The sequence below is a fragment of the Micromesistius poutassou genome (assembly GCF_964030765.1).
Source record: "Micromesistius poutassou genome assembly, chromosome: 16".
NCBI lineage: Eukaryota > Metazoa > Chordata > Actinopteri > Gadiformes > Gadidae > Micromesistius > Micromesistius poutassou.
The window spans coordinates 9,188,692-9,213,749 of record NC_140286.1 but is presented as its reverse complement, the minus strand read 5'-3'; the positions used below and the strand labels follow the sequence as shown (position 1 = coordinate 9,213,749).

Genomic DNA, 25,058 nt, shown 5'->3' with positions numbered 1-25,058 from the left:
CTCCAAAAATCTTTCCAGCATTTCTAATGCGCTGTTCCAACGCGTTGGTACATCCGTCACTAGTTTATGCTGTGGGAGATCCAGCAACTTCTGTTTTCTCTTGAGTGCATGACTGGCTAGCGAGCTTCGGTGAAAATAGGCGGAGATTCGCCTCACTCTGCCGAGAAGCCGTGAGACCGCAGGGATTTTAAGAGCAGCCTGAGAAGCTAAGTTGAGTACGTGGGCAAAGCAGCCAACATGCAAACACTCAATGAGACTGACAGCAAGCAGCATATTTGCAGCATTATCTGTGACGATTGCCGGCACTTTATCCTCCAACCCCCATTCATTCATTGCCTCCTTCAACAGGTTCGCTATATTGCTCCCTGTGTGGCTTTCATGCAGGGCTCTAGTCTGCAGAACATTTGACACTAGTGCCCACTCGTTTGAAATGAAATGCGAGGTAATGGTTACGTAGGAGTCCGTCGCCCTCGACGTCCAACCATCACATGTGAGAGCCACTCTCTCTGTCGATTTCAACAACTCCAAAACCGCAGACTTTTTCTCTTCGTACAGCTTCGGGACGGCGACTTCTGTCATATGTTTGCGTGTTGGTATGGCGTATCGTGGTTCGAGCGTGTTTACCATCTTCTTAAAACCCTCGTTTTCGATGACACTGTACGGCCGCAGGTCCTTGCATATGAAGACAGCCACTGACTCTGTTATCTTCTGTGCGCGGGCAGAACCTGGCGCCAGTTTGCACATAAGGGCTCTGTCGAGTTGTGTTTGTTTTGAATCCGCGGATTTAGCCATGGGTTGCTGCAGAACGTCTGCATGGTGTCGGCTCAGGTGATTCCGCAGGTTCGTCGTGTTGCTACAATATTTCAGAACCGCCTGGCAAATTTTGCACACCACCTTACTTTTATCTCTTTCTTGTGTTCCAGGTTTACACGGGAATACAAAATGAATCCACACGTCTGCTTTGTGGTTTGAAGGTGCTGGCTTAACGCTGCTGCTGCTACTCACTCCGGTCGCCATATTGTTATGGTTTGATTTAGTGCGGCCGCCGTCCGTACAGCGCGAATCACACGAGGATGTTGCTCACAGCGCCCCCACTGGCCAGGGCTTGAATCGATTCATAAGATTGCTGAATCGATATCGAATTGCAGGGAAAATAATTGCAATGCATTGCTGAATCGATATTTTTACCCAGCCCTACCTAATTTAATTTAAAACACACACAGTTTGGCGCTGGCTCTCCACAAAAATGTGGCGCGCATCAAGCCTTGTGCGTTTTCACCCAAAAAATGGATGGGGCCTACATGACAGGTCTGAAGGCCCTCCCTCGCCCCTTACTATTGGACAGGCAAGCATTGCTTTTAGCATTTAGCTTCTACCGGGAGTACACCCTGATGTAGCAAGCACCTAGACTCTAGCCATATAAACGGGGTCCCCACAGACAAACGCCCGCTATATATAGTCCATGGGCCAGACCAGATTTTGGTACCACTCAGAGTGGCAAAGTCTAGTAACATTTTTTGAAAAGGTACATGTCCATAGATGATATTTTGGTATGATAACCCATCCTAAGTGGTAGCTTTTTGACAGTTATCAGCTCATAAAGTTATCAACCCCCTGCAAAAAATAGGCCTCTAAACGCCGGGGGCATATTTTGTTTTGTGCTCATTTTCAGAACTTTACTCATATGTTATGAGGGCATGTTTGGTAGCATTTTAAAGTGTACAATCCTAGCTTTCATTTAGACCTAGTTTTGGGCCTATCTAAAAAATATAAAGGTCACATGGTCAAAGGTCAAACTGTCTCAACAACATTTTTTCCACTATTTTCGCCTAAACTGTAGTCTTTTTTATAGCACTGTGAAATGTAGGAACAGCACTGACACAAATAACAAAAACTGAAATACTCACAGGACTGTAACAATTCAGGAAATGTTTAATCTTCCCATAATATCCTGCTATGAGGGAGGATATGGGTCTTTAAGTGGAACATGGGCCCAGGCGAGAATTGACAATAACTGCTAATTATTTGGTATTTGTCACAGAGTTTTTATTTAGATTTGCCCTAATCATCACATCCATCATCATCATAGTCCACAGTGAAGGCAACTTCTTCATCCTCCTCCACCCTCTGATTTGTGCATTTTTGAAGTTTGCACATTTCTGTGCACTTGAAGTTGTTGGCGAGGCATGAGCAGCCTGGAAGCCTACAGGTCTTTACACACTTGCAGGCCATGAGCTCCAAGACAGCCTTTGGAGCTGGGAGCCCTCGCATCCAGTCCAACACCAGCATACCTACAGTAAAAGAAGAAGTGTAAGATCCAAGTCACACACTTTCCATGTCTCATCTACTTCACTAAAGAATTAAAACGACAGAAATTACCTATACTGTTGCAGTGAATTTACTAAAAGCATACCTTTGACGTCTGTTTTCCATCCATAACCTTTTGGCTCTGGTATGCCTGGTTGTCCTTCCAGACATTGCCTCCATACTGCTGCCTGGTAATTTGCGCGCTGTGTATGCAGCTGTAAGCAGTCCCTGCAAGGCGGAAGAAGGCTTGACTCCATTTCACCCCTTTTGGTGCAGAACATCAGGTACCGAAGGTCGTTCACATCACATATGTCGGATGATGGTGCATACATCTGACACACAAAGGATTCCATGGCTCTGTGTAAGTGCTCTGATACATCCCATGATGTTCCCAGGGATTTGAAGCCCTCTTGATATGTCCTGTTTCCTTTAACAAGTTTGAAAGCACAGAGTTTCCCTCTTCCTGCAAAAGCACTCACACTATCACAACCTGTAAAGGCATGGAGACCTACAAGAGCATCACAGAGATCATCTCCATGGAGTTCAGCAAGGGTGCTAATGTTGATGTATCTTGTTCTATTCTGACTCCCACATTTCAGGTACATGGTGCAGTTTATCTTCTTACAGTTCCCTAAGCAAAGGACCATGACATCTGTGTCCTCACTCACAATCACTGTAGTTTTATAGCCATTCTGGCTGGCATGAGCAGCATGTAGGAGCATGCGGGTGTCTGCCTCCTCATGGGAACACTTTAACTCCATCACAACTTTCACATCTTTGTTCTTAAGACAATAGCATGTCTCTCCACATGTTACAAAAAGCTGCTTTTCTTGAAGCTTCACCTGGTTTTCTGGCAGCTTCCACTGGTCCACAATGAACTTGATCAAGGCAGTTTTGCTCTCTGGATTGCTTAAGAGTTTTCTCCACTGCACAACATTGTGTCCCGGGGCAATGTTCTTCCATTGAGTGCTACTTGTTGCACCTCGATTGTCTCTCTCAGCATTCTTGATGGATGTTTTCCTGTACACATCAAACACCACATCTATTCGTGTACTCTTTCCTCCTTCATGCAAAGCAAAGTTCAGCACAGAACCAGCAATCTCTCCAAAAGTCTTGCCATCACCTTTCAGTTTCTGAACAAGGCTCATTCCATCAATGATGCATGCAGAGAGATTTCCAATATCTTCAACTGCTGATGCTGATTTCTCTAACTCTCTAGCAAGAGCGGCCTTATTGGTCTTTCGCAGCGAACCGTCTGGATTTGAAAGTGACCAAGGCAGTGGACCAAGTGGATGAGCCAGGACATCTTTAATGTGAAGACTTCTACTTTGTGAAACAATTATCATATGCCCAAAGAGATTTCTGTCTGCTTTCAATATCAACTCCTTGTTTTGTTTTTGATTTCCTCTGTCTCTTTTTGTGAGGCTTGAGAATGTCTTCAGATTCTGTTTTTTCATTCTGTCGTGGAATTTGGTTTCTGGTGATTCTTTTTCCAAACGCTCACTTCTGAACTTCTGATATGCTTCCTCTCCAGTCTGGTGAGCTTGCAGCAGATCACTGGCTATGTCTGGTGACACAGCGATTCCTGTGGAAAGACTGATGATGTCAGACTGATCTGGACTGAGAGGGTTTACCCAGCTATTTTTCATAAGCTCTACAAAGGCATTCACATCAGCCCTGTCCTTCTCTATTCTGGTCTTCTGTAGATCGTGATGACTGAAACTGCCTGTAGTTTTGGTGCCTGTCATGTTCCTGAGTTGCCTTAGGTACTGACTTCTGTTTTCTGAAGTGAGATAGTATCTGGTGACTGCTCCTGCTTTTAGGCTGAAACCCTTGGTTCCTCCAGCAGTCTGGGTGTCCTTGTTTATGGTCTCCTCAATTGTCTGGTCAACTGGAATCTTTCCAAAGGGATTGTTCCCACTGAGCTGGACAGACAAACCACCCTTTGCAATGTGTGCATGAACAGCAGGATTATCAGTCTCCAGGCGAGACATTTGTGCATAGTAGTATGTCAGATATCTGGCATAGTTGATCTTATCATATGCAAAGCACCATGGAATGATGGCTCTTATTGCTGTAAGATGCATCATCCAATTTCCCTCTCGTGATGCTCGAATTAGACAAAGCAGAATCTCAACCATGTCCACATAGGACATCCAGAAGGCAGACAGGGGACCATTGTCTTTTCTGAGGAAGCTGAGGTACTCATTAAATTGTGTCAGAATACGCTGACATGAATCCTGCTTGAGAGTTTCCTCAAATCTTGTCTGTGTTAATTCTTCACACAGGTTGTTGGCAGTTTGCAGAGTTGTTTCCAGGTGAATAATATCATCCTGGTGATTCTCTTCTAACCAAGGTTGAAAACCTTCCCATGCTAGTCTCAAGAAAGCCTCATAGAGCAGTTTGTGGAGCCTTACTGCACGATTATACTTGTGCCCATCAATAACTCCTGAGACTGAGCCGTCAGCTATCACTCCTGCTTCTATGCAAAGGTCTCTTAGACCAGCATCTCCAAACCGTTGGCCAATTGTTGCCATGAAGGCACAGGTGGTATGGAAGACTCCCATTCTAAGGATGATGTCCTTGAGTAGCTCCTGGTTTTTCCAAGTAATTTCAACAGCTTTGGCATACAATGCCTGGTCAAAGACAACAATTATGTTGTTAAGCTGCAGAGATTTCATGATGTTTAGTGACTGGAGAAGTATCTCATTTACTGTTGATAGCTGTGTAGCAGGAGCATTGATTGTAGGCAAATAGCCTATATTATCTTCTTGTACACATGTTTCACTGTGGGTGAGGATATTGAACCCAGTCCAGCTACATATATCTTTGTTGGAAAGACGAGCCATCAGCCACATGTGGTTTTTGTCTGCTGCATCCTTTAGACATGTGGTGTGATCAGTATCAATTGTCTGTACAAGAGGAGGGTTGGCACGCTCTCCTGCGTTGTAAATAGGAAGCATCATCTCAACTGCACCAATGCTTCTCATCTTGGTTTTTGGGATACAAGGCAAAGATCTGATCTCAGCAGAATGGTCAGTGATAGGCTTTGCTTGCACAGCGATTCCATTCACTCTGTGTGATGTCCCCTTGCCACTGATTGTTTCCTCCAGTCTGTCTATATTGTCCCATGCCAATGTTGTGAGCAGACCGGGTTTGATGTTTTGTGGTAATGGGATGGTGTCTTTACTTGCTGCTTGCTTCTGAAGACAGAGGGCCGTGTCTATTTCTTCTACCTGAGAATATGATACACTATGGCCGAGTCGGTTTAGCATCTGTATCAGTTCCACATTTCCAGTAAGAGATTTGACAGCAAAGGGCAATAAAATGTGTTTTGCAGGCTTAACTTTGCCAGAGGTAACAGCATAAACAAAATCTTGACCAAAGGATGCAGTGAGCCTTTGCACTCTCTGCGATGGGTTATCACTTCCTGTGGTTTTACCTGTTAGGAGTGTCTGGAGAAACTCTACTAGACACAGAGGAATGCTGTTCATCTTTTCCAGATCTGACACATGTGGTGGCCATGCCTGAGTAATATCCTGTTTCTGGATATCATTTCTGATCTTCAGTGCCACTTGTGATATCACATCACTGCCAGTATTTGATTTGAACAACTTCTGTTCCTCTTTAAGTTCATGGAAAACTTTTACAAGTTCATCCATTTTCAAATTGTCAGGATATACCAACAGCTTTCCTGTGTCATTTGGTGTGATATGTAAAGATGGACCAAATTCAGCTTCAACTCTGCGGCGTAAGTGTTTTTTTATTGAGGGTATCACCTGTGTTACACCACACTTGGCCATTTCTGTAACAAGCATATTAGTCAGGTCTGTGAATGCGACTACTGTATGATGTTCAATCAGTTCTTCTCTAATATATGCAAACACTTTAGAGAGTGCCATTTTTTCTGCTGCTTCATATGGGGACTCTATTTCATCCATGTTACTTTCATCAGTGTCTTTTTCTAGGTCCTTTGTGTAAGCTCTGTAGCAGGTTCTGTGGTAATGAGCTTCAGCTGCCACTAGCTCACGACTGACTGTGGCTAACAAAGTTGTATCCTTTTTCCTGATCGCTGCGCTCCTGATGGTGTCATCTGCTCTTAACTCTGCACATTTTGTCAGACTTTCTTTAGTTCTTTGACCTTTCAAATACTTGCTGACTTTGTCACAAAATATACACTTTGCTTCATAAACCCTTGATGGTTGTGGTTCTCGTCTAGTAAGCTCTCTTGAATCTTCTGGCAAACTATTTTCTGAAGAGCTTTCTTTTGCAACAATGCTGTCAAGCAGTTTCTTCATTGTAAAGATGCTTCGACATTTCCTGTGATAGAATAATGATGGTATGCTACCTTCAGGGAGGTCTTTGGCAAGATCGAGGATGGGGCTGTAGCCTCTTATTTTAGCTGCTCCCAGTAACGTGTTCCATGACTCTATATTTACAGGTGCCACAAGCTTTGAATTATCATCTGAACAGTGTATGACACATTCTGTCATGGGACACTTCGGCTCTGTCTCACTTTGTTCTGCCATACTTTTCTATTCTGTGATGTACATCCCCTGCAAACACAAACACAATAAATAAATCTAATGAGCTCACCACTGCTGTGATGTAAACTGAGGTACTCTAAAAGGCACATTAACATTAGCACATCTAAAATCACCATTGAGATGTCCATTTCATCATTCAATCAAAGCTACCTCCACGCACAGATTTCATGTTTTTGTGTGTGCATGTGTCTGTGTTCCCTTCTAATGATATAGGCCGTGTCTGTCTGTCTGTCTGTCTGTCTGTCTGTCTGTGCAGGTGACACTGCATCCTTCACTGAAGCTTAAACACATCAGGGCTCCATAAATAGGAGGGACATTTTAAGAGGTATGCACTATATAATGACATATTCATGAATATGTCATTATATAGTAATATACCTACCTAATATACATATATTAATGATTTTAATAAGAGGAAACATCAAAAGTAAACTGTGTAGGTGGCTAATTTTAGGATTCAATTTACCACAATATTGGGCCACCTAAAAAGAATGAACAGTAAGCTAAGCAAATAAATTACATTATATCCGATGGAGGCAATCCCAATATGTATTGAAAACAGATATACGTCAAGAAAGGGGTATTTATAACTAATTTATCAACATTTTTCAAGAAAGAATTGTCTGCTAGGCCACTCACCTCACAATTCTCCTCACAGGCAGGAACAGTGAAGCACCCCCAACAGCAACTGTCCACCCATCAAAAAAACTGTATGATTTTTAAACTGTAATATTTTTTAAATGCACAGTTGCAACAATTTAGCAACAATTTGAAATAACTGTCAGCCATTGGCTGTTCAAATTTAAAGGGCTAGGATGCTCAAACCTCCAGAGCTACTGTATGTACTTTGGACTGCTGCTGCTGATATTAGGGCAAAGATGTAAAGAAAACTAAATAAAATCTCTCATGGCCTGCAAGTGTGTGAAGACCTGTAGACTACCAGATTTCTCCTGCCTCACCAACAATCTTGACTGCACGAAAATGTGCAAACTGCAAACATGCACAAATCAGAGGGTTGAGGAGGATGAAGAAGTTGTCTTAACTCTGGACAACAACGATGATGATGATGATGATGATGATGATGATTAGGGCAAAGATATATAGAAATCTAAATAAAAACTCTGTGACAAATACCAAATAATTAGCAGTTATTGTCAATTCTCGCCTGGGCCCATGTTCCACTTAAAGACCCATATCCTCCCTCATAGCAGGATATTATGGGAAGATTAAACATTTCCTGAATTGTTACAGTCCTGTGAGTATTTCAGTTTTTGTTATTTGTGTCAGTGCTGTTCCTACATTTCACAGTGCTATAAAAAAGACTACAGTTTAGGCGAAAATAGTGGAAAAAATGTTGTTGAGACAGTTTGACCTTTGACCATGTGACCTTTATATTTTTTAGATAGGCCCAAAACTAGGTCTAAATGAAAGCTAGGATTGTACACTTTAAAATGCTACCAAACATGCCCTCATAACATATGAGTAAAGTTCTGAAAATGAGCACAAAACAAAATATGCCCCCGGCGTTTAGAGGCCTATTTTTTGCAGGGGGTTGATAACTTTATGAGCTGATAACTGTCAAAAAGCTACCACTTAGGATGGGTTATCATACCAAAATATCATCTATGGACATGTACCTTTTCAAAAAATGTTACTAGACTTTGCCACTCTGAGTGGTACCAAAAAGTCCAATTTTGGCCTCTGGCCCATGGACTAATATAAGTATAACAAGAAATAAACGTTTAGCGACCATAGATATATATATATATATATATATATATATATATATATATACTGACTAGATATCACCTGAGCTGCGCTGTTCAGTTCCGCTGACATCTTGCCGCGTGGTAACCACCCACCTGAATGAATGAACGTCCAATGGGGCAGAGGTCCATTCACGTCTAAAAATCCCCTTCTTTTAAGGAAATCTTCAAGCGGGTCGGGTCAAACGTGTGTTCGTGGTAATGATAGTAAAAAATTAAAAACACTTATTGTTTTACCATCAACACAGGTCTGACGTATGTCAGAAACCAACCCGCTTGAAGATTGCGTTGAAGATTAGTTTGAACGTTTGAACGAAGGTCAACGGTTAAATATTGAATGGGCGAGAAGTTGTGTCTGGTGTGTAAACAACCAGGCGACGAGACATAACAGGCTTCGACGGTGCTCTGTGTAGGCCGCTACGTTACGTATGGCAGGCATTACGTATGGCAGGCATTACGTATGGTGCCTTTGAATTTATTTAAATTATTTTTTTGCCGCCAGTGACTATGAAAAGTAGGCCTACCACTTTCGATGATTTGTACTGTGTTATCAACTATATATTAATGTTTAAGTAGTAAGAGGTTAAGAATAACTCATTCACTCAATGAGATTCACTCAACATTTTTTCAGTTAAGTTTACAATAAACGAGTATCACGGACGACCAAACACATTAAATGTTTAAGAATTTACGCTCACCTTTTTTCAAGTAAACGAGTCCTCTTCGTTTCTCCTTTCAACTGTGCGCAGAAATATGGCCGCAAGCGCCTTCAAGGTGGATTCAAAGTCACGCAGGCGGGCAAAATGTACCACGTGACGCAAAATGTAGCACATGATGAAGCACAATTAGCCTAGTTTGAACTATCTAGCTAACATAACATTGATTTTCAATTTGGTTAACTTCCATGTAGTTGAGACGTTGTCAATTAATTATTTGAAGTTAAATCAACTTTCTACACACACCCATGTCATATTGACAAGAAAACAATTGTTAAGATAACAAACAAGCAAAATTTGGGTTTACAGTGTATGTGGCATTTATATAGCCTGGAAATCCAGACCCACATCTAGAAAGCTGTAGGGTCTGGCAAAGAGTAATGAAAATGGCCCAACTCGAGGGGCGGCACCAAGCATGCATTTGAAAATATCACTGCACACAATTGGATAACACTACGACCAATCAGAAGAATACAAGGGGTGACGTATCCAGAGCAGCGGAGCTAACCAATAGATAAGACTCTTCGTATCTCTTTGTCGTATCCGGTCGGTAAAACAGCAACGCTTTTGGCCCGCCTATATCAGATACACTGATGTGATTGGTTAATGTTCTGAGCCAGGGGAATCGGGGAGTGAGTATATTGCTTGTTCCCAGTAGTGTTGGGAATTTAGGCTCTTTTCAGTGAGCCGGATCTCTTGGAACGGCTCACCAACAAGAGCCGGCTCTTTCGGCTCCCAAACGGCTCTTCATATTACCGCTTACTGTATACCTTTTATAATGGTGCCATGCCGTAATTCTGACACTCATTTTGACACGTGTGCGCGTGTTGACCTTTGTGTTCTCACACTGATCAAAATGCATCCAAATGCTGCTTCTTTTCCTTGTCTCATTCATCTTGTACTCACACGCTCACACTCGTCTCTCTCCTCTTGTCAGTCACAGGCAACGTGTATCGCGCATCGAAATCCCCCGCCCCTCGCTGCTTGTTCTCGTGATTGGTTGCTGGCTGCCATGCATGCGCATAGCACGTGTAGAATGAATGCATGTAGCACCCATAGCGCGGGAGAACAAAAAAGACAACGGCTCGCATTCGGGAGCCGACTCCCATCGTTCACTTAAAAGAGCCGGCTCTTTGAGCCGACTCGTTCGTGAACAACCCATCACTAGTTCCCAGCGTGACTCACTGAGCAAATTTAAATTGTGCTCTGGCGAGAACTCTGGATTTCCAGTGTAGAATTTATATTTAATATGCACAAGAGGTTAGTACTATATATGTTCTGCCACTGTTTGGTAGCAACAGTCTGGATGAGTGTTGTCATCGTCGGAATGGGGAGGGTTGAACGCTCGGTCAAATAGAGAGAAGTCTGGTCCCAGGGGCCGCTGCAGGCCGGTTAGAGTAATAATCATTAGCACAAGACACAGCCCCTACTGCATTTCCAGGCCTAAAGCCTTGCTGTGCCCTAGGCAAGGTCAGCAGAAGGGGCCCTTCCTTAGGCTAAGATGCCACAAGGCAAGGCAAGCTTATTTATATAGCACCATTCAAACACATGGTAGATCATAGTGCTTTGCAAAGGAAGGAATCACATGTTAAAAATCTTTAAAATGACAACCATTAAAATACAATAAAATAAGAAAATGAGAAAAGTGAAAAACACGAAATTAATTAATTAAAGGAATTTAATTGTTATTTATTAAATACAAATATAAGATGCAGATATTATTTGTTTATTAAAAGATCAACGATTTTTTTGGAGTCCTGACTTAAAATGATAAGGAGTTGAGGCGTTTGAGGTTTGTTCCAGATCTGTGTTTTTCTATTTCCAATAGAAAAACGATGAACCTTTCTCACAGCTAGGCTGGGTTCCACGGCCCAACAAGGCACACTTTGAGCTTTGACTCCCCCTGCTGCCAGTGACGAGTAGTGTTTCAGCTTCAGCAATGGGTCATCGTACTTTATTAAACATTCAGGTTTAGAGGGATAGGTGCCACTGGTGGGGTCCAAGGGTTTGAAGCAGGGCCCTTAAAAAAACCTTTGGCCAGACCTTAACTTAACCCCAATGCAAAGCATTAGAAGAGATGTTGACATACCTAATCACAATATATACAATAATGTCTGACATAGTAGTGTGTTTGATGTCAAGTCAATGTATGCAAATGATATTCAAATCAACTTAGTGGGCTGTAGTGACACATTTATGCAGTGGGTGAGTATGGTGTGTGTGTGTGTGTGTGTGTGTGTGTGGGGGGGGGGGGGTGTTCAAACATTGAACAAGATGGTACTTAAAAACAAATCACTAGACATATGTGGCTAATATATAATGTTCCACAAGAGGTCACTATTTGTTTCTTGTTATGTTCTGTGAACAAACTATGAGCACATAGAAGGTCGATTAATGTGAGCCAAAGCAGTACAAATCCCCTCTCTCTTCGTCTGCTCTATAAAAGGATATGTAATGAACTTGTAGGGAACTTAATCAACTCAACACACAAACATGAAAACACGCACGCACGCACACACGCACGCACGCACACACACACACACACACACACACACACACACACACACACACACACACTTTTTACACCAAACAACTTGCATCTTACGAATGTCTATGCATGTGTAACATGTACCATGTCCCAATTAGCAAGGATCTATAAACAAGAACAAACACTGGTAGCAGTATCAGTAGCACGGCCTGTTTGTTTCCTTCAACAGCAAGTCTGGAGGAGCGTTGTCATCGCGGAATGGGAGAGGGTTGAGTGCTCCATCAAATACAGAGAAGTCTGGTCCCAGGGGCCGATGGAGGCAGGATAAAGTTTAATCACTGGCACAAGACACAGCCCCCAGTGAGTCGCATTTCCAAATATAACAGCCAACACATCTTCCAATGCAGGGACACTGTAAACCATGCCTATGGTGTTTGGTAATGCTCACGTCGAGGTGAGCTGTTCTTTTAAACAGAGTTTAAGAACTTTCCATGTATGTACAAGGAACCTCAATCTTAATATAAATCTGTCTGCCTGTCTGCTTGTCTATCGGTCCATGGGTCTGTCTATCTATATATCAACATTTATATATATATGTCTGTCCATCTATCCATCTGTCTATGCTTTTTCTCTCAGTCTACCTTTGTTTCTTCCTTTTTGTCTCTTCCTTTTTGTTTATATATAGAATGACAGACAGAACATAATAGATGCAGAAAGGGGAAGAAAACAAAAAGAAAGAAAAATAGAGAGAGAAGTTGTGTCGAGTGATCATATAGGCGGGCAGGTAGCCTATAACTCACTTCTATTGCACCCCCCAGTGGAGTATTTGTGAGTTAAATGAGACAAGCGTTTCTCATGTACAAACCAGTAGACAGAATTGTATGTCAAGTAGTGGGTCTTCCTACGGTGTTGCTGTCAATACCAACCAGGCAGCACAGAATTTGCTTGTAAATATAACATCGAAGAATAAGCTTTTACAAGCAGGGCAGAATCTTAGTTGGTATTGTGTAGGTCAACCAGCGTCATGAACACAACATAAATACGGTCTGCCACTCCGGCGTTCTCATAGCTCTGTGACTTATACTTAGCAGTTTGTTGACTGTAACTCCCAAGATGATCCTGAGGCTTTTGGGGGAGTTTTTTACCATACAAGGAGAAGAGTGCTTTAGCCCAGTTTCCTGTGGGAGGGTTCTGATTTCTCGCACTCTCTGTCTGATTCTCTCCTGTCTCCAATTCCCTCCCTCTATCTCTCTCTCTTCCTCCCTCTCTCGCCCCCCCCACTCCCCCTTTTCTTCTTCCTCTACTCCCACTGTTGCGCACACAGTCTGCTTCCCAATATATACACCAACCTGAGGAACAACAACCAGGAGTTTATCTTGACTTCAGACGAGATCGAACGTTTCTTATGTAGACATAAAGGATGTGTGTGTGTGTGTGTGTGTGTGTGTGTGTGTGTGTGTGTGTGTGTGTGTGTGTGTGTGTGTGCGCAGGCAGCAAACAGAGAAAGTTCAAGCTCTGAAGGCACTGGAATTGTATTTGAGAAATGCGCTGTCATAACAATGTGTGAACCCAGCAGGGCTCCGACATACCAAATAAGGTCCAACGCCAGTTGCCTTTCATTACAGCACCGCTCACGCAGTAAAACTGCCGTCAACGCCGTGGATTGTAGAGCCAGCAAATCGCTGGCTGCAGAGCTTTCATAAACATGCTCCTAAATAGGTTCAAACTCCTCTGCCGGTTACAGAGTAACAGTTGAGGGCTGGGCCCTACTTTAAATGAAATAAAGTGAACTAAAGACAAAATATGCACCTATGCAGATTGAGAAGTTCATTGGTTTTCATGATGTCATGATTTCATTGAATGATTGAGAAGGTCATGTGCTGCTGTCCACCTCTGCTATGAACAGGGTGTTTCCAAACATCCATCAACCTTTAATTCAGATCAGCCTTATATGCTATGTTACAGATTGTAATTGGTTAAGACAGTGGCTCAGTTTGTTGAAGAAGCCAGGAACCACAAAAGCTATCATTGGAGATGACATGTTTGAGGATGGGCATGGGTTGTGTGTGTGTGTTGAAAGTTTACAGTTCACCGTGAAGGTCTTTGATGTTATGCTCCCTTGGTTCTTGGTCAGGGAAACGTATCTGGTGTCATCAACCAGAGATCTACAAACCAAGCAAACACATCTGTCACTTTTTTCACACAAACAAAACACCCATGTTCAGCAGGCACTGATTTATAATTATCTCTAGGTATTCCACTTTTACATTTTTTTTAATTGCCACAAAAAAAAAAACATTTGTTTATCGTGTCCATGTTGATTCCCAAATGTCTGATCTTCCAATAACTTTTTTAGGGCTGTTTTAGATTTTTGTTTTTAGTTGACATCTGCGTTTTCTTAGTTTCATGGGGTGTTTCATGGGGTGTTGCTATTATGTAGCATTGTACATGTTATTTTGTTTAGATGTGTATGGATGTGCAAATAATCTATGCAAATAAACAACAGGGACCTGCTGAGAAGTTCTGACTCATGTTGTCCAACAGCCATTCTTGAGCTACAAAATATCAACACAGTTTCCTGCCTTTTTTCCCAGGTTTTGCTCTTTGTTGTCAAAGCAATGAATGTGTAAAAATACCCCAAAATAACTTAATAATTAAGGAAATTAATTGAGGTATGGAGTCCCAGTTTTTCAGCATTAAGGGCCCTAGCACCACTTCTGTGTCACAAATGATATATATTTCATACCTCGTTAATTATAGGAAACAGAATTAAAACGTAGCTTTGGGAAACCCATTGTAATTAAGAGGGACCTAATTGTCGAGGAGCTGCAGTCAGTCTCACTGTACTTTTGGAAGTAAAAATAAGTAGCATCCCTAGAGTTGGTTCTTTTCCTCTCATTTTCTTAGGGCTGGATATATTTTCCATGCAGATTCTTTTTCATCCAGCCGTAGAATGAGAACTATGTCGTCTAACCAACTCTGGTATTAACATCAATTTGAGCATTCCTCAATAAGAACAGGCACACACACCAAGACCCACACTAAACACACAGACATCTCACCATGTGTGTGTTAGTGTGTGTGTGTGTGTGTGTGTGTGTGTGTGTGTGTCTCACTTTTGCATGTGACATAGTTTTTCATTAATAACAACAACTTATTGCTTTGGACGAACTCCTTTGGTCTGTGTGCGTCAAGCTTCCTCCCTTGTTTACTTCTATGCACTCCTCTCTTGTAATCCAGAAGGGGAGAGAAGAGCATGTTCCAAATAAGGAGCTTGGCTGAAGATTGCCATGGTGTCTAAACCACTTCATTCCTCAGAGAGGACTCTGGAGCTGAGGTTTGGAGCCGGAGAGGGAGAGTGTGTGTATTGTGTGTGTGTGTGTGTGTGTGTGTGTGTGTGTGTGTGTGTGTGTGTGTGTGTGTGTGTGTGTGTGTGTGTGTGTGCGTGCGTGTGTGTGTGTGCGGGGGGGAGTGTGAAGGGGTGTCTGGAGGGGGTTGGTGGATGGGGTGAGGGTGGGGGGGGGGGGGGGGGGGTGGGTACAGTCAGTTGCAACAGGGGTAGCCAAAAGTGGGGAGTGGCGGAAAGGGTAAAGCAGTGGGAAAGGGCAGGCACAAGGGACCGAGGGCTGACTCCCAAAAAAACGCCTGCCGGCAAAGTTTAAAGCGCATAGAGCCTGACTTCCAGGGCTCACTTTGCATCCTCCTCCTCCTCCTCCTCTCCTCTCAACTCACCAGTCTCCGCTCCACCGCCCGCTCTGTACGCTACCTCTCGCTCTCCTCCTCCTCCTCCTCCTACTCCCCGTCTACATCTGCTGGCTGCACTCTCAGTCAACCTTGTAGGGAAGCAATCTCGATCTCGCTAGAAGACTCCGTTTGCTCATTCCAACAAGGAAGAAGAACCCCAGACCTTTCCCTATTTTTTTTGCTTCTCATAAACCGGAACCCAATCAACAACAATGGAGGCCATCAAGAAGAAGATGCAGATGCTGAAGTTGGACAAGGAGAACGCCATCGACCGAGCGGAGCAGGCTGAGTCTGACAAGAAGGCGGCCGAGGACAAGAGCAAACAGGTGAGTGCTGTCCGGGTGGTCCACAGGGAGGAGAGACTGAATATGAGTACGGCCCCCACTCCCACATATCACTTGGTACAGAGAAAGATGTTATTTGATGTGAGACTCTACCGCAGAAGGTATTGCTGTGTCTTGACCCTGCCTTTTACCGCATTGAAATACAAATTGTCATTATAATCCACGTGGAGGATTTGGTCTTCTCGTTAAATTAGCAAACATACAACAAACAACAAAATTATTGCAAACAAACAGAGTTGGTTTGATTCTAAATGGATAACTGATTGATAGATTGGTCATTGATTGAAGCAAAGAAAACATTGAAAGTATTACCTGCCTCGTGAACACGACAGAACCTGTAATATGTGTGGGCTCCATCCCACAGCAGTATCTTACCCCATCAAGCACAGCCAACATGTTGCAACCAGAAATACAACCAGAGAACAGCTGATTCCTGGTTCCCTGGGGCCCGGGCAACAAGAGGTTGGAGGGACACTCCTTCGGTCATACACACAAGGATGACTGGATGGCTGAAGACACAGTGACAGATACATTCCCCGCATCAGGGGATTAGGCCCAACAACCAGGAGTGGTGTCGCAGCATCTTGAGCAGCTGTTACCCTGCCTTGCTCTGCTCAGGGGTGGCCAAAGGGGGTGCCGTGTTACCCCTAATCTGGACCACAGGAGGAAATACACACTGTACCATAGTGAAGGGAGAGAATGCCTCAACCGGACACTCTTAAGTGTCAACGTCTCCGTATTTAGGGGCTGCCAGGGGGATAAGGGGATGAGAAGGTGGGAGTGATTGTGTGTGTGTGTGTGTGTGTGTGTGTGTGTGTGTGTGTGTGTGTGTGTGTGTGTGTGTGTGTGTGTGTGTGTGTGTGTGTGTGTGTGTTTGCGGAGGTTGGAGGGCAGGTGGGTTGGGGGGGGTTGTGAAACTTAAGACAGTTTAGTACTCCAAGGGCCGCCTTAATGATAGCGATGCCCTGGCATTTCTTTTTCATTTTTGGCCCTTGAGAGCTACAAAGCAGAGCCCTGGAGATGTGAAGTGCTGCCCGAGGTGTCTAAATAAAGGTCATCATCATAGCGTGATGGGGGATGTGGGGGAGGGGGAGGTGGGATGGGCGTTGGCGTGGACAGAGTATGTGTGTGTGTGTGTGTGTGTTGGGGTGACAGTGTGACAGTTGTAAGTTGCGATGATCTCAGAAGCCAAGAGTGTGAAATCCGAGGAGTATATGTTGAGACTTTGGGTTTGCTTTGGGTGACATGGGGAGGTCCAGCCTGGCACTAAGTGATGCTCGCTCTGCTATTCTTGACCTCGCCGGACGGGATGAAAGTCAACAGCCGACAATGAGGCCAGACAGAAGACACGACTACTGAAACTATATACAGACTAACCAAGTTGGTCTTAGCATCAGTGCACACATACTAAGGAGAGCAACAGGGTTTCAGAATCCAGCATAAACAAAAGGAAAACAGGGCTTGTTTGACACGTCCCTGATCATAACAGCCTCTGAGAGTGGATTAAAAGACTTGTACTTGTAGTAGTAACTACTAGTTAGGACTACTAAATAAATAAGCAGAAAACGTTCAAATGTCTCCTGTAAACAGCTGTCAGGTGTGACTCATTCTCTGCAAAGCTTTGGGAGTGACTGGCACAGCTACTATGCTACAAGTCTCAGCCTCTTCCGTGTGAGTAATGTTGTGACTCGCTCTGGAGACATGGAGAGACATGGAGCAAGTCAAGTCGTGCAGGGCCATGAAGAAACTCCAGTCACCAGCATCATCCCTCACAGAAACGTTCCAATTTGCCTTTTTCAGTAGGACGCTGGAAATGTTCATAAATCCCATTATCAATATCTGTTTCTATAGAGGTACTGTTCATGGCGTACGCATGGTCCGCGATTGGTTGTGCTTGCATGTCAATCAAGATCTTCTTCATGACTTGTAGGCAGTTCTTGGCACATGGAAAAGCCAGCTCTGCGAGACCATTATACTATACCAGTAGGCGGCTGGTTCTACCCCAACAGCACCATGCATGTAGTGGTTCCTGTAGGCTTCCTATGGTCTCATCCTGCCCTGTGTTGCTTCTTTTCTTGGTGCCAGCTGGAGGATGAGCTTCTCGCCATGCAGAAGAAGCTGAAGGGGACGGAGGATGAGCTTGACAAGTACTCCGAGGCCCTGAAGGACGCCCAGGAGAAACTGGAGCTGTCAGAGAAGAAGGCTGCAGATGTAAATGCACAACACACACACACACACACACACACACACACACACACACACACACACACACAGTTACTTTTAGAACAGACCAGGTCAAATATATAAGCAGTGTACAGGAACTAATGAACAGTGAGCCCAAAGGTAAAAAGGTCCATTGGGTCATTTTTTTTCCAATACAGTGCTTAAACCACACACCCCAGTGCAGTGATTGGACTATTGGGCCTCTGCCATGGAAGGGCCACACAGGTCTTGAAAATTAGCCTTAAACTAATTATGCGTGTAAAAGTTTATAGTTTAGTAGTCATCGTTGTTGTTCTTTAACTATCTCACTATTTATGCTAATAGTGGCCTATACAGTGAAATACGAATTCAAATATTTCTTAGGTTTATGACATTATTTAACATCAAAAAATCTACTTAAGTTACTAAGAAATTATTATAGAAAACCCAGATACTATCCTGCACCTTTCCTAATCTCTTCAACTCAACACAATTTTACACAATTAATATACATTTTGAAGCAATTTTCCAACAATATAGTAATTCCCTATTGGTGGAGGCTATTGGGGAATGGCCTTTCTCCATTCCAAAGTATGTAAGTGAGTAAAGGTTTCATCAAAAATGCTGTATCATACAAATGCATATATACTGATCACAAAAAAAAACATTGGCCTAAACAGAACACTTTATTAAACTTTCATAACACTTTTTCCTTGGACAAACAGGACCATACACTACTGATGGGTGTGTCTTCACGTAAACATATGAAGTCACAAGGATTAACCAGTGCTACTACTTTTGATACTTGTGTATCGTGTATTATACATGGAGGGATTTCAATACTCGAGTAGTCGACTTGAGTAGGGCGTTTAACTGGGGACTTCTCTCTCTGGTTCTGATCTTACCATCTTATTGTAATCTTATCGTTTAAGTTAAAAGGTACATTTACCACCACTGCATTGACTTATTGATGGACTTGCATGCATCCAACAGCAGAGCAATTGCCTCAAACAGCAGCCAGAGACAAAGCATGGCTAGCCTCTAGCCGCCCAAGAATGCCAGGAATGTGGCCTAAGCAAACACAAAAGCCCATACTCCTGTGTGTAATGAAATCAATGCTCTGGACTTTTCCCACTAGGAGTAATACTGTATGTTCTATGTTGCCCTTCCAACCATGACGTTACAGCTATTCCGACTCATCGTACAGTCATGAACAACCATACATTCAGTTAAAGCCATGTATTAATCATTTGTTTTGATTGATGTCCCAGACAATGACGAATACAGGGTTGCATGTTCCTTTCGCGGTACAGCTGTTTGTTTGTCAAACTGGTAATCCTAGGTGCTAATTCATTAAAAAGAAACTCAGGGACGACTGTCTCTGGGAGCAAGATCATTTGCCTTCCAGGAACACAGAGAGATTCTGAGGGAAGCAAAGAATATTAAATTAAGCTTTTAGAGCGCTGGTTACAATGTACAATGTAAAATTCTCTTGCTTCTCTCGATCCTCAAGCTAGATAACCTTTTCAAATGTAAACCAACAATATTTAAATTCCAACTACATTTCATTATTTGTGTCAAATGAAAGGTGTCTATGCAATGAATCCAACTATGTCAGTTCAGACACGGGTCCACAGGTCAAAGGTCAGTTTAGAAACAATCCTAGTCTCAGATTACCCATGTGCCCCGAAGCAAACTGCAAATAAACCGAAGGAAGATTCCTACACCCTATTTTATTTATTTATGATGTGCATCCCTTATCCCTGACAAAAAGGTTACACGGCCATCCAGGTGTATCTAATAGGGCAGTGAAGATTGACGAAAGCTGGCAAGGGGCAGATAGATTCTCCATTGGTCCATTTATTCAATGTACACACTCGAGGCCCAAGAATGTCGCCGCCCACCGGCTGCAGGTCACATATGCAATTTGATCAATTTACATTCCAACCAGTTAAAATTCTACAGCTGCTGTAAAAGAGAGTCGTTTTGAAACAACCCAGGAAACCAAGGCAGGAGTGCCAACCTTTGGACTTTTAGACATGTGTCAGCGTATATATCCTTCCTTCTCTCTCTCTCTCTCTCTCTCTCTCTCTCTCTCTCTCTCTCTCTCTCTCTCTCTCTCTCTCTCTCTCTGTATCTCTCACACACACAAAGCAAAATGAATAGAACTGTAATACCAACTTAATAACTGATGCTTAGCCTACTACCAACACATTTGATAAGGATTCCTATGGCTCATATGTTCATTCACTTCCTCACGCATAGCCTACATATTACGATGAAGACAAAGCAACGCATTACACCTTGCCATATAAGTCCACAATAGTGGAGTCAAATCAGTACACACACCTCTTCTGAGGGTGAAAAAAAAAAAGTTACAAGTTAGAAGCCTTCCCCCGTCGCTATGATGTCATTTAAGCGAAGCTTCTTTCACGATTGGAGGATCTGGCCATAAATTTCCTGAAAACTCCCACTTCCTTGAATTCCTCCCTGACAAAAATTTCCTCTGACGAAATAGTAGGGCGCAACTTTGGCGTAAAGCGGATGATATAGTTAGCATTATCTCCAAAGTATAGACAGCTCCATATCGATATTTAACGAAAAGAACCTACAAGGGCAGTTTTTTCAACGTTCTTCAACCAAAGTTTGGCTAATATGGAGGGGGTGAAGAAGAAAATCCAGGCTCTTCAGCAGCAGGCGGACGATGCAGAAGATCGTGCCTTGGCTTTACAAAAGGAGTTGGAAACAGAAGTAGAACTACGCGAAAACGTGAGATAATTCGGCATTTATCAGTTTTGATGTTTTCACTGGACACATACCAGTCCATGTTGTTTCTTAGGGGAACGATTTACAATAGTCGCGCAGACTATCGGTTCAAGTCTGGACAGGTAGGCTATGCTGCTGCGCCCTCAGGAGTCATACAATGACTTTTCTCGGCGTAGCCTCCCTGAATCTTCTGAGATCGACAGGCCCACTCAATCCAGCTTTAAACAAGCCATAATTTGTTGTTTTGGGAGAATATAGAACTTGGGTCTTTTTTAAGGTTGTAATGCTTTCATGTTTTTGGTCTTTCGGATACTTTGGATCCGTGCACTCTTGTGAGTCACAGCTCAGGCTTTGCCTTTCATTGTAATGTCGCCGGAGTAAAGAAAAAAAGGGAGCTCCCATCCTCCTTCCTTTTCGGCTACACACAGGAAGAGCAGACGTGGTACTAGGTCTCACAGGAAACTGTTGGACAATTCGCAATCACCCACCCCACACACTGCCTTTTGCCTCATACTCCGGGAAAAAGAGTTTGCACTTAGATTGTTTATTTAAATTATATGGTTAGGATTGTTCGTTAGTTCTGCCCTTTCCTAATCAACCACAGAGAAAAAAAGTTAAAAGTTAAAAAAGAAGAGGGATTCTTTGTAGATTGAAATTCACTTAACTATTTGAACTTCAATGCTTAACTGCAACCTCCCACTTATAATTAGAGGAGTAACATCATGTATGATAGAGCTCTCATCGGGGCATTGTTCAACTTAAAAAAGTGTGGTGAGGGTGTGGTTGGCAGCACTAAACCTTTGGGGTGACCCCTGACCTCCCTCTTTGTGCTCCTAGGCCGAAGGGGATGTAGCCTCTCTGAACCGCAGGATCCAGCTGGTGGAGGAAGAGCTGGACCGGGCCCAGGAGAGGCTGGCCACAGCCCTGCAGAAACTAGAGGAGGCCGAGAAGGCTGCGGATGAGAGTGAAAGGTGACATTTTTGATGACACTGTATGTTTGGGGGATTAGATGTGGAGAAAAATTACAGGAAGTTTAATGAGTATTTACTCAGGAAGTTATTTCTATTTTTTTAATTATCAAAATTGATGTTTCATACATTTTGTTTATTCAGGAGGAATATCGATTTTTTTTTATATTTAGGATATGAATTGGCACGGTATATGCATTAATAAGATCAACTATTCAAGTTCATATCTCTATTCCTCAGAAAGCAGTAGAAAAATTAAGGTTTTATTTAAATGAATGCTTATTTTAATGGCAAGCATTCACAAAGGGTTGTGTTAGTGTAAAAACCCTGACCTCCAATCAACCCAGATGAGGGTCTTGACACTCGTGGGGCTGGGGGTCTGCGTCTCATCCACAGAGCGATGAAGGTCATTGAGAACAGAGCCATGAAGGACGAGGAGAGAATGGAGATCCAAGAGATGCAACTCAAAGAAGCCAAACACATCGCTGAGGAGGCAGACCGCAAATATGAGGAGGTACCAATGAAAGAAAATTGATTTGTGTCTAGTTGGTCTCTGGTTAGAAACAAGCAAATGCACGGGCCGGAAGAGACGTTGCAGTTAATAACTATTTGTGTGTGATATTTTAGGTGGCCCGTAAACTGGTCATCCTTGAGGGGGAGCTGGAGAGAGCGGAGGAGCGTGCAGAAGTATCTGAACTGTAAGCACCAATGACATGTTTTTTTGTGAACTTACCAAGGTTGTCAATGTATAGTGACATGTGTGGTAACTGTATTAGGCTGTGGAATGTATCGTTTGCCTTCTTTCCAACTGAGAAAACCATAGCTCTTTGTATTATAACATGTTATTCTTTTTACATTTGTACAGCAAGTGTGGTGATCTGGAAGAGGCACTCAAGACCTCTACCAACGATCTGAAATCTCTAGAGGCACAGTCTGACAAGGTAAGTGTTTTTTCTTCATAATTTCATTAATCCAGGCTTTAATACACTCCCATGCTTGTCTGAAACGTAGTTTCCCATAAAAACACATCTGACAAAGACATTGTAAATGAAGACTCACCAGGTGTTAATAATTTTGCAAAGAGGAGTGGTTCACAAGTCCAATCTGTGTCTTTGATTCAGAGATAATTTTCTTGCCCTGCAAAATTCCATGCACGTTAAAACAAGTAAACAGGTTTTTTTTTCTGTTCCACTCTAGTATTCAAGTAAAGAGGACAAATATGAGGAGGAGATCAAGGTGCTGGGCGACAAACTTAAAGAGGTAATCACATGTTTAGATTCTGAAAAAATAAAAGAAAATGTAGCTTCATCTCTGAATAGTAGTTAATGGGGTTTAATGTTTTTCCTTTCCAAGGCTGAAACTCGCGCAGAGTTTTCAGAAAGAACGGTGACCAAACTGGAAAAGAGCATAGATGACCTAGAAGGTACACTTTTATTGACTTCCCTGATTTCCATCTTCTATCTTTTATTATTCCTGCGGTTACCTACACTCTTCAAATGTCACTTTTACTGGTGTTCCTTAACTTTCCCCGTTTCTTCCACTGTTTTCCTTCCTTCTGTCGCCTCTGATGCTGCGCCTCGTTTTTGACATTCCCTTTGTCTATGCACCATCTGCTTCTCCTCTACTCGTCTGCTGACCTTTGGCCTTTCAGACGAACTGTACACTCAGAAGTTGAGATACAAGGCGATCAGCGAGGAACTGGATAATGCCCTCAATGACATGAACACCATGTAGACTTTCGGTTAGCTTGCGAGCTTCTGAGTTGTTTTTCCCCTTTTCTTCCTTCTCCTTCCATGTCTTAATCTCTTATTTTGTTCTCCCTTTGACTTTGTTAACATCTTAAATTCTTTCAACTGAAGCTCAATAAAGTTTCTATTTTACTCAGACTTTCGTTCTCTCTTTTCTGTTCTCAATCTGCTAGCATTCTGCTTAATGTTCTCTTCCTGGTAGTGCTAAAGCTAGTAGCTAGCCTAGCACTTGAACGATGAGCATTTACATTGACGTTAATTGGCACTGTTTAGTAAATTGTAGTAAATGTTTAATAAGCAAAAGAAAATAGTTGTTGAAAGGAATATTGTATTTTTGACATGAGCATTGATTGATGATTGTTTGGTCAAATACATTTTTCAGAGAACCTAAGAGCTGAAATGGAGCAGAACGCAGAGACTCACAAAGTCCTGGACCAAACACTTCAGGAGCTGAACAGTTTGTAAAATGTCAACAAAGCAAAGAAAAAGAGAACTCAGAAACAGTCCCGCATACTGAATTTTTAAAAATGAAATTTTCTACATTCCAACTATTAGGTGTAATTGGGTTTTTACTATTCTATGCTTAGTAGTGAGAGGTTATGCAACCACCCTTCACAAACCTCCCACCCCCTCCCTGACCCTTTTTATTTTTTATTTGTTTGGGTCAATTTCAGTTTCAGTTGCTATAGAAATTGTGTTGTAAACAAAACTCTTGGCACAAATAAAACTGATGAAATTCTTTCCATCTGGTGTGTATTTTTGATGACTGGATGCATTTCATGAACACATGCAAAGGCAGCCTCTGTTGAATAAAGGAAGGGAATTGACAATATTATCTCAATGTCATGCACACTTAAAAAGCACACAATAGTGCTTTTAAAGGACTTTGATAATTACGATTTATTTTCTAAAGGGTTGTTAATGTTATATTATTATTATTACTATTAAGCATTTTGTTGATTATCTATTTCTTTAATACTGAATAACTACTTGGTTCTGTGTCTCTGAATAAGTACAATTTTATTTAATGACCAAAGACGACCGACGGAGTGCAAGATCTGTGATTATGCAGTGTCAGAAAGATGCCTCCAAATGGTCTGAATTTCATGTAGACAAATTAAAAGAGTAGGTTAAATAAAACAAATAACCCTAACCCTATTCCATTTCTCCAATCATTCCTGCTCTTGAGCCCTAAACCTAGATAACACTTTAATCACCGTGCCGACTGAACGGAAACCTGAAGCATCCATAGAAAGAACCACCACGGTAATAGTGAAACTCTTTTATTAAACCTTTATACTAAAGTAGAAAGCCCTTACGAAACATTTCTGCTTGAAGATTTTATTATCTTTTGTATACATTATACCATCCCTGAGACTATGCACCAAAGAAGGGATGTGAAAGGATCCTTCGGTATCCTAAACTTTGAGCTTCTAGTGGCCAATTAATTAAATGTGTACTA

General features: G+C 42.5%; 1 protein-coding gene across 3 annotated transcripts; it reads left to right on the top strand.

The window, feature by feature from the left end:
* The first annotated feature begins 15,455 nt into the window (after window positions 1–15,455).
* On the top strand, window positions 15,456–24,341 carry tpm4b (tropomyosin 4b). Of its 3 annotated transcripts, none has more exons than XM_084480714.1 (9): window positions 15,456–15,894; window positions 17,998–18,123; window positions 21,718–21,851; window positions 22,245–22,362; window positions 22,476–22,546; window positions 22,714–22,789; window positions 23,046–23,108; window positions 23,202–23,271; window positions 23,500–23,932. In XM_084480714.1, the coding sequence occupies exons 1-9, from the start codon at window positions 15,781–15,783 to the stop codon at window positions 23,580–23,582; spliced, it is 855 nt and encodes a 284-aa protein (XP_084336840.1). In that variant the 5' UTR covers window positions 15,456–15,780; the 3' UTR covers window positions 23,583–23,932. The 3 variants fall into 3 exon arrangements, with proteins under 3 accessions (XP_084336840.1, XP_084336838.1, XP_084336839.1); XM_084480712.1 differs by lacking the exon at window positions 23,500–23,932 and adding an exon at window positions 23,979–24,341 and having other exon boundaries at window positions 15,466–15,894; XM_084480713.1 differs by lacking the exons at window positions 15,456–15,894; window positions 17,998–18,123; window positions 23,500–23,932 and adding exons at window positions 20,583–20,883; window positions 23,979–24,341.
* The last annotated feature ends 717 nt before the right edge of the window (window positions 24,342–25,058 follow it).